At 42.4% G+C, this 10,634-nt stretch overlaps 1 protein-coding gene across 1 annotated transcript; it reads right to left on the bottom strand.

Moving 5' to 3' along the window:
- Positions 1-7,995: 7,995 nt before the first annotated feature.
- Positions 7,996-10,418, bottom strand: LOC149571619 (LEAF RUST 10 DISEASE-RESISTANCE LOCUS RECEPTOR-LIKE PROTEIN KINASE-like 1.2). The gene is made up of 3 exons (XM_089815710.1): positions 9,584-10,418; positions 9,245-9,274; positions 7,996-9,101 (listed from the first exon to the last, which is right to left on the bottom strand). The coding sequence occupies exons 1-3, from the start codon at positions 10,416-10,418 to the stop codon at positions 7,996-7,998; spliced, it is 1,971 nt and encodes a 656-aa protein (XP_089671836.1).
- Between the last annotated feature and the right edge of the window lie 216 nt (positions 10,419-10,634).

Genomic DNA, 10,634 nt, shown 5'->3' with positions numbered 1-10,634 from the left:
TTCCAATTCTTCCTCTTTGTTTCTTTGTATCAGTGGTTCTTGATCCTCTTTAAAAGTCAATTCTTCATTATTGCTTTGCAATTTTCTTTGTTCATGTAGTGGTTTCATTTTATCTCTTTTAATTGCCAAATCTCTCTCCCTATCTTCATTTGTTTGAGTTTTTGGTTTCTTCCTTGGCATGATGATGATTTCTACATGTCAAAGTAACATCTGAATTACTTACAATGTGTAAATTAAAAATTATTCAAATACATATAAAATTTATAATTATTTGAATGAATACACAATATATCGAACAACTTGTCAAATTTCTAACCATTTCGAAACAACATTTCATTCAAACATACAAATTTCAATGAATTCACTATATATTAAACAGCATGTCAAATTATAATCGAATTTGTATCTATATATGAACAAACAATATTTAAAATGGATTGCACTAGCCTTTTCTAAACAAGGAATGTTCAAAAAGTCTTCAAATCGCATATCCAATGATTGAATTTGGTGTTTGCTAGCTTCAAAAAGTCTTGAAATAGTGTTTGCTATGTTGAAACCCATGATTTCTATTAGAATAACAGAAAGCACAACATACCAAAAGTAGAGAATGGATGAAATGGGCCCCAAAGTTTCTTTTTGGCCATTTTTGGGTGATTTCACATAGCGCGTACGCCCTATAAAGCACGTATGCACTATGTCAAAACACATCACTCCCTATCCTCCTTACTCTCTATCCTCCCCCCCCTCTCTCTCTCTCCCTATACTCTCTCTCCTCTCCCATACTCTACTCTCTCTCAATCTCTCTCTCCTCTCCCGTCCCCTACTCTCTCTCACTCTCCCTCTCCCATCACCTACTCTCTCTCATTCTCCCTCTCCTACTCCCTCTCCCATCACCTACTCTCTCCCATCCCCTACTCTCTCTCTCTCTCTCTCTCTCTCTCTCTCTCTCCCTACTCTCTCTCTCACTCTCCCTATCCCATCACCTACTCTCTCTCACTCTCCCTCTCGTACTCCCTCTCCCATTGCCTACTTTGTCCCATCCCCTACTCTCTCTCCCCTCTCCCATCCTCTACTCTCTCTCTCTCTCTCTCCTCTCCCATCCCCTACTCTCTCTCTCTCTCTCTCTCGCTCTCCCTCTCCCACTGCCTACTCCCTCTCTCTCCCTCTCTCACCCTCTCTCCTCTCCCATCCCCTACTCTTTAGATCTATCACACACACTCCCATCCTCCCTCTCCTAATGCCTACTATCTCTCTCTCTCTCCCCCATCCCCTTACTCTCTCTCACACTCTCTCCCATCCCCTAATCTCTCTTACACACACTCCCATCCCCCCTCTCTCTCTCCCTCTCCCACCACCTAGTCTCTCTCTCCCATCTGCTACTCTCTCTCTCTCTCTCTCTCTCTCTCTCTCTCTCTTTGTGGCTACTCTCCCCCCCCTCTTCCATCCCTTAAACTCTCTCTTTTAAAAATACACACTCCCATCCCCCTCTCTCTCTCCTCTCCCATCCCCTACTCTCTAGATCTCTCACACACACTCCCATCCCCCCTCTCTCTCCCCTATCCCACTCCCTCTCCCACCACCTACTATCTCTCTCTCCCTCTCTAATCTCTCTCTCTCTCCCATCCCCTACTCTTACTCTCTCTCTCTCTCCCATCCTCAACTCTGTCTCATACTCTCTCCCATCCCCTACCCTCTCTCACACTCTCTCCCATCGTTTCACTCTATCTCTCCCATCCCATACTCTCTCTCTACCTCCCCCTACTCTCTCTCATACTCTCTCCCATCCTTTCACTCTATCTCTCCCATCTCATAATCTCTCTCTGCTACCCCCTACTCTCTCTCACACTCTCACATTCTCTCCCATCCCTTACTCTCTTTCATAGACACAGACACACTCCCATCCCCCCTCTCTCTTCTCTCCTATCCCCTACTCTCTAGATCTGTCACACACACTTCCATCCCCCTCTCTCTATCTCCTTCTCCCCACTCTCTCTCACACTCTCTCCCATCCCCTACTCTCTCTCACACTCTCTCCCATCCCCTACTCTCTCTTACACACACTCCCATCCCCCTCTCTCTCTCCCTCTCCCACTCCCTCTCCCACCACCTAGTCTCTCTCTCCCATCTGCTACTCTCTTTCTCTCGGGCTACTCTCTCTCTCTCTCTCCCCTCTCCCATCCCCTAAACTCTCTCTTTTATAGATACACACTACCATCCCCCCCTTCTCTCTCCTCTCCCATCCCCTACTCTCTAGATCTCTCAAACACACTCCCATCCCCCCTCTCTCTCCTCCTCTCCCACTCCCTCTCCCACCACCTACTCTCTCTCTCTCTCTCTCTCTCTCTCTCTCTCTCTCTCTCTCTCTCTCTCTCTCTCTCTCTCTCTCCCCATCCCCAACTCTCTCCCATCCCCTACTCTCTCTCACACTCTCCCATCCTTTCACTTTGTCTCTCCCATCTCGTACTCTCTCTCCCTGCCACCCCCTACTCTCTTTCTCACTCTCTCCCATCCCATACTCTCTCTTTGCCACCCTCTACTCTCTCTCTCTCTCTCTCACTCTCTCCCATCCTTTCACTCTATCTCTCCCATCTCGTACTCTCTCTCTTTCACCCCTGCTCTCTCTCACACTCTCATACTCTCTCCCATCCCCTACTCTCTCTCTTTCATAGACACAAACACTCCATCCCCCCTCTCTTCTCTCCCATCCCCCTCTCTCTATCTCCTTCTCCCTACTCTCTCTCACACTCTCTCCCATTCTTAACTCTCACTCTCTCCCTCTTCCACCACCTACTCTCTATCCTCCATCCCCTACTCTCTCTCTTTCACACACACACACACACACACACACACACACTCTTATGCCCCCACTCTCTTCTCTCCCATCCCCTACTCTCTAGATCTGTCACACACACTCCCATCCCCCTATCTCTCTCCCTCTCCCTCTCCCACTCCCTCTCCTACCACCTACTATCTTTCTCTCCCTCTCTACTCTCTCTCCCCCATCCCTTACTCTCACTCTCTCTCCCCCATCCCCTACTCTCTCTCACACTCTCCCATCTCCTACTCCCACTCTCTCTCTCCCATCCCGTACGAGCTCTCTCTACCACCACCTACTCTCTCTCACACTCTCACATTCTCTCCCATCCCCTACTCTATCTCTCTTACACACATTCCCATTCCCCCCCTCTCTCCCTCTCCCACTCCCTCTCCCACCGCTTACTCTCTCCCCCATCCCCTACTCTCTCTCTTCCCTCTCCCATCTCCCACTCTCTCTTTCTTTCATAGACACACACACTCCCATCCCCCTCTCTCTCTCTTCTCCCATCCCCTACTCTCTACATTTGTCACACACACACTCCCACTCCCTCTTGCATCGCCTACTATATCTCTCTTTCTCTCTCTCTCTCTCATACTCTCTCTCCCTCTCTACTTTCTCTCTCCCATCCCCTACTCTCTCTTACACACACTCCCATCCCCCCCTCTCTCTCCCTCTCCTACTCCCTCTCCCACCACCTAGTCTCTCTCTCCCATTTTCTACTCTCTCTCTCTCTCTTTCATCCCATACGTACTCTCTCTGCCACCCCCTCCTCTCTCTCAAACTCTCACACTCTCTCCCATCCCCTACTCTGTCTCTCTTACACTCATTCCCATTCGCCCCCCCCTCTCTCTCTCTTGCACTCCCTCTCCCACCTCATACTCTCTCCCATCCCCTACTCTGTCTCTCTTACACACTCCCATTCCCCCTCTACCCCTCTCCCACTCCCTCTCCCACCACCTACTCTCTCTCTCCCTCTCTCCCTCTCTCCCTCTCTCCCTCTCTACTCTCTCTCTCCCATCCCCTACTCTCACTCTCTCTGTGCCACCCGTACTCTCTCTCTCTCTCACACACACACACACACTCTCACACTCTCTCCCATCCCCTACTCTCTCTCTCACACTCTCACACTCTCTCCCATCCCCTACTCTCTCTTACACACACTCCCATCCCCCCTTTCTCTCCCTCTCCCAATCCCTCTCCCATTGCCTACTCTCTTTCTCTCCCATCCCCTACTCTCTCTCTATCTCTCTCTCCCCTCTCCCATCTCCTACTCTCTCTCTTTCACACACACATCCATCCCCCCCTCTTCTTCCATCCCGTACTTTGTCTCTCACTCGCTCTCCCTCTCCCACCACCTACTCTCTCTCTCTCTCTCTCTCTCTCTACTCTCTCTACTACCCCTACTCTCTCTCTCTCTCTCTCTCTCTCTCTCTCTCTCTCACACACACACACACACACACACACACACACACACACATTTCCATCCCCCTCTTTCTCCCTCTCCCATCATCTACTCTCTCTCCCATCCCCTAATCTCTCTCAAGCTACTCTATCTCTCCCCTCTCCCATTCCCTACTCTCTCTCTTTCACACACATGCACTCTCATCCTCCTCTCTCTCACTCTCCCTCTCCTACTCTGTCTCTCATTGCCTGCTCTCTCTCCCCCATCCCCTACTCTCAATCTCTCTCTCCTCACCCCTTACTCTCAATCTCTCTCTCCCACCCTGTACTCTCTCTCTACCACCCCTACTCTCTCTCTCTCACTTCCTCTCTCCCCCATCCCCTACTTTCAATCTCTCTCCCCCATCCCATACTCTCTCTTTGCCACCCCTACTCTCTCTCACACTTCCTCTCTCTCCCATCCCATACTCTCTCTACCACCCCTACTCTCTCTGACACTTCCTCTCTCTCCCACCCCATACTCTCTCTACCACCCCTACTCTTTCTCACTTCCTCTCTCCCATCTTGTACTCACTTTGCCATCCCTACTCTTTCTCACCTCCTCTCTCTCCCATCCCCTACTCTCTCTCTCTCTCTCTCTCTCTCTCTCTCTCTCTCTCTCTCTCTCTCTCTCGCACACACACACATAGCCATTCCCCCCCCCTCTTCTCTTGCTCTTGCTTTGCATCTCTTCTATGCACTATTTAGGTCTCAATAGTGTGTGCGCACTATAGCACACACGAGCTATTGAGACCAAAATTCAAATGCTTTAAATAGCACATGCACACTATAACGCATACACACTATAGGGCATACACTCTATTGAAAGCTTTGCATTAAAACCAAGCCTAAGGCTTGGTTCTGCCTTGGAGATCCAACCCAAAGGTTTGGAGTTTATAAACAGGTTTGAGACGTGTTTTCCAGCAAACATACAAAAATGATTAATTTTTCTTGTGTGCTCTCCTTCAATATTCCTCATGGTTGGGCATCAATAAGATCAGGTTACATGACATTGTAGGTCTCTGTGTTAGCTATATAACCATATAATTTATTTTTAATTTGAACTATTTCAAGCCTTTCATCTATAATTTCTTTTGAATGTATGTTCATTTTTTGTGAAAAACCACCATGTACTAATTGGGCTATAGATTTTAGCTTGTTCATCAAATTTTTTAACAACTTAGTTTTTTAGAAACTAGACTCCATTCTACACACTTTGAAAAAAAAAGGTTTTGATTTTAGATTAGTTTTCAATTATTTCTAAGGGGAGCACATAGATATTTCATGTTTTTGGAATGTGTCTAGTTAAAAAATTAATTTAAAAAAAAACACATTATAAAATGATTCAAAAAGTCTAGGATAAACTACATAGTGTTAAGTAACTTTTGACTAGAGTGATTAAAGAATTTCAAAAAAAAAGTTAAAATTTTAGGGGGGCCACACTTTGTACCATGTTATGTTTTTTTGGAATAAATATTACCACTTTTTGTGGCCCCCTTTTTTGAGGACCTAAAACTAAACCATTTTGAAAAAAAAAGTAGTTTAGAAACTAGATTCAAAAGAATACATCTTTTGTTTTTGTCATATCTTAAAATTTTGAGCGTAACTATCTTCAAATTCTTGTTCAAGTTTAGAATTTGCTGATTTCAGGAAAAAAGTGTCCACTTATATCCCCCCTTTTGGCACCAGAACTTGGTACACTTACCCTAAAATGTAAATTGTAACAGGTCCGGACTTGAATAATTTCAAGGACTTTAATTTTTTTTGTGACGTATTTTGTAGGAGAGATGACTTGAATTGTTTGATAGTGGTGCAACCAAATTGAGTGAAGCTTTGGTAAAGCCAACTTGGGAATTTTCATATTTTGACTAAGCGTTAAGAAATGAGCTAAAGGTAATTTGGGTCCCATGGTGGGGTTATTTAAGAATTGCATAGGAGATTGAGTTCCATGGTCAACTTCATGAAACATGTAACTTAATTATTGCATTGGGATTGACTTCAATGTTACCATTGGAGAAACTTAATTAATGTAGTGTGTTTGTATTGATTTAGGTTGGGTCCTAACCTATCCTAGATAAAAGTCAAAACTTGATGATTTTCCCAAGGCACTTCTATATATTTGAGGCATTAGCTCATTCATTCACATCAGAAGGAAGGGAAGGAGTATTTCAATGACAATGACTTTAGGGTGGGAGCAAAGAAGATTCCTTTGTGCTATATAAATCTTATTGCTTTCATTTGTAAGAGTTGGAAGCTTGCATTACAATGCATTGTAATACAAATTGCTAAGGGCCCATTTGGTTGCAGGCATAGGAATGGAGAGTAAGAATGCATATTGGGAATAAGAATGACTATTCCAATAACAACTATTCTTTGGAATGGTCATAAGCTCATTTAGAGGCAAAATGGGAATATGTATTCCTATTCCCTATTCCAATTGACATACCAAATAGAAAATTGAAAACATATTCCTAACTTTCTATTCCTACTCTAGCAACCAAACAAAAGTGTTTTTGACAAGTTTATTCTTTGGAAGATTTGTGTTTTTTAACACATAGTTGAACTAGTCTTCATTTTTATAAGGAATCAAATCATGAAATAATTCGAGTTGTGCCCACATATAGCCTGGTTTGTGTTGCATTGTTTCCCCATTCTTTGCATCATTTATGTTTTCAACATACTAGGACATCATATCAAATAAGTCCTTTGTTTCTTATATGGCGAGAAAAATACTAGAGATTTTCTATCTATGTTGTCAAATCTCACATGCACAAGTCAATTCACAAGTGGTGCACAAGCTCGGTCCCAAAGCCCATGACATAAACAACAGAACATATAAAAGAGCTAGTATTTTTCATGAAGGTCGAATAAATTAAAGTATATGCATAATAAATTATTTATATGTGGAAATATTTAATACAAGTAAGATAAGTTCTAACATATGGAAATAAATAAAGCTTGAGTAGGGTGACGATTCAAGAAATAAGCTCAACTTCACACAATATAATATGCTATAAACATTAAATCATATTATCAATTTGTTGTCTGTTCTTTAATATAAATTGATTTGACAATCAAAGATAAATTTTGTACCAAAAAAAAAAAGAACAATTATATAGTTACATTTTAATATGCATGAGATGCAGAATTAATATTCAATAGTTAATGCTCAAAAGTAGTACATCTTCTCTCTACTCAATTTAACTTACGATATCTTTTCTAATAGATTTAAAATTCTCATTATACTTCAAAAATTACATATTTTAATAGTTTACAACATAAAAAATATAAATATCACTTAAATAAAAATAAAATTGACTAATCAAAACTTAAAATATTAACCTTATTAGCAAAATTGTAGACATAATATTAACAAACATAAAATATCTTATAAATTAAAAAAATTGAAGTAACTTAACATCTTTTCTACATCCGAAAATTACAAAAATGTACCCCTTCAATATGCATATAATCATTAGATTCTTTTCAAAAAGATTGGGGATAGCTGAAAATGAAGAAGATCGGTCACTTTGCAGCAAGCTGGTCTTTCTTTTTCACTAATAATGAAATGAAATGAAAGATTTTTAATGATGTCCATGGTCCACGAGACTAACAGTCTAAGAAAACATAAAGACCCCTTCTAAGGAACTAACATAAGACCCCTTAATCAGTGCTGAGAAATTTCCCTTCCCTTGTGTTGTGCGTTTCCCATAGTACTCCTGAACTAGGATTAGCGATTAAGCCAAACTTCGTTGAAGCTGATTTATTTCCCCGAGACAAGTAGAAACTTCCAAACTTAGTTGAAGCTGACTTATTTCCTCGAGACAAGTAGAAACTTCCATCATGTCTGGTCGAACATCGGTGTCTGGTGACAGGCACCTGAACGCCAATTCCGCAACTGCAGAAACTGCGATTTTGAACTCCTCCCCCATTTCAACCTTCAACTCTGGATCCAAAATTTCATCCAGAGCTCCTCTTCTGATTTTGTCAGATGCCAATACAGCGAGGATTATTTCATCTCTCTTTCGGCTCGTATCAACAGCAACTTTAGCCGAGATGATTTCGACCAAGACAACCCCAAAGCTATAAACATCAGACTTATCTGTGAGTTGAAAGCATTCATGATAATTTGGGTCTATATACCCTGGCGTACCTTGCGGCGTAGTTGTGATATGCGATGCATTCGTAGGCAAGAGCCTGGAAAGCCCCATATCTGCTACTTTCACCCCGAAGTTTTCATCCAGAAGAATGTTGGTGGATTTGACATCTCTGTGTAATATGGGCGGATTTAAATCATGCAGGAACGCCAAAGCCTGAGCAGTTTCTACGGCAATGTTCAAACGAGTTTCCCAAGGCAAACCTTTCGGAGTTCTTCGGCTCCCGTGAAGATGATCGGCCAAGGTCCCATTCGCCATGAATTCGTAAACCAGCAGTAAAACTGGACTCCTTGGATCGCTGCAGCCGTAAAGATCCACAATATTTGGATGTTTCAGACTTGACAAGATCTGTACCTCGTTAATAAATTGCTCCACGCTTTTACAATTTTGCTGATAAAGCTTCTTTACTGCCACATTTCGTCCGCCTCCAAGCTTCCCAAAATACACCGACCCAAATCCTCCATCTCCAACTTTGTTTCTCTCATCGAAGCAATTCGTCGCCCATTGAAGTTCCTCATAAGAAAATAGGGTCAAATTAACATACTGCTGCTGGTATACTGCCAATTCATTTCTTTCATAATCTCCGAGATCTCCAGGAAGGCCCCGCCTTGGATAATGCCTCCTCTTTATATAAACTAGCAGTATTACTGCCGCTGCTACCAGGGCAACGCCTCCAATGGAAAAACCTGTACAACAATTGCAGAAATCAGTGATTTCTTACTAATTTATTTTGTGATTGATTTTGGAGGAGAAATGCAAGTAATCGTTGGGTACAATAGAAATTTGTATAAAACTTAGCGAGCTAAAGAGAACGCATATGTATACTCACCTAGAATTAGAACAGTGGAACTCTTATTCTCTGCAATGATTCATTCACAAATTCCATAAGTAATAGATTATAGAAAATCCTATCACAATACTGAGTTCAAGAAATACAATTCGGAGATTTAACTCTTTCATTCTGTTCATCTTGCAGTAGATTCTTGAAAACAGGGCAAAACAGAGAGATATAAAAAATTCTGAATTAAAATCTGGGTTCTCAGTGATTTTTTATATCTCTCTGTTTTGCCCTGTTTCCTCCTGTTTTCCAGATTCTACACTCACAAAGTTCAACATTTCACGATTTATATGTTATATTGGAGAAACAGAAAGCAATTAATATGTTTACCTGCGGGGCATATGTCGGGATATGGGATGTGCCCGCGCCCGCACTTGCAATGAAACTGCATTGAGATGCCATAACCACAATACCCACCACTTACCATGCAATCTCTGCAACGTTCGCTGACATTCCATTTTATAGGGAAACCGGCATGTCTAATTTGATGTTCATCTACAGGTCCTCCTGAGTTATTGATCGGCAAAACAATTTGCGATTTGCATATTTTAGCCCAGTTAACGGCCACTGTCAAATTGTAGTGCCAATCAGGGTTACAATTTAACGTAGCCGTTTGATTGGGCAAATCTATCCATTCACGTTTACAATGGCCCCCTAGACCTATATCAGTATGTGTATTGGCAATATGAAATTGAGAGCTAGACCTTAATTCTGTGTAGTTATTGGAAGATGGATCGCACTTATCTCTTAGCTTTTTGTCGATTATTGTCATGGTGCCTCCCATGGCCGTAGAGTTGCGATAGAATTTGGGAAAGAGTATGTAGTATTTCTTACCACTGATATGAAGCACAGGTTTCGGCCCTCGGTGACCATAATTACAGTCGAGCTGAAGGCTTAAGTCCCCGCGGCCGCTATTCTTAAATCCGAAAGGGTGATGAAGCTCGTATTCACCACAGATGAATAGCCCAGAGAGTCGAGTGAGCTGTGCCATTAAGAGTGTGAATAATACAAAGACACGGCCTCGACATACGATTGAGAAAGGGCAGAAATGTGGGATTTGAGGCAGTGTCATAGCTGCAGTGTATTGTATACGTCGGAGTTTAGTTGCAGTTTCAAATAATAGAAGCGAGAAAAACGATGTCAAACCGTGGCAAAGCATGGCCATCCGCGATGGCCGACTCCCTTCCATTTCCTACCCATAAAAAAATGTATTTTCTCTATTCTATTCTATTCGAAACGTACTTGACCCGTTCGTTGCTATAATTAATACTTATTATTCTCTAGATGTTGAGGATAAAGGCTCGCTAAAACACGGTAATCTCAAGATATACTTTGACTTTTGAGCATAGCCGGCGTTAAATTTAATTATGTATTCATAGTG

This window comes from Cupressus sempervirens, chromosome 2 (genome assembly GCF_028749045.1).
Source record: "Cupressus sempervirens isolate cs-2001-9-10 chromosome 2, ASM2874904v1, whole genome shotgun sequence".
NCBI classification, from domain to species: domain Eukaryota; kingdom Viridiplantae; phylum Streptophyta; class Pinopsida; order Cupressales; family Cupressaceae; genus Cupressus; species Cupressus sempervirens.
This window is presented reverse-complemented; position numbering and strand designations above follow the sequence as displayed.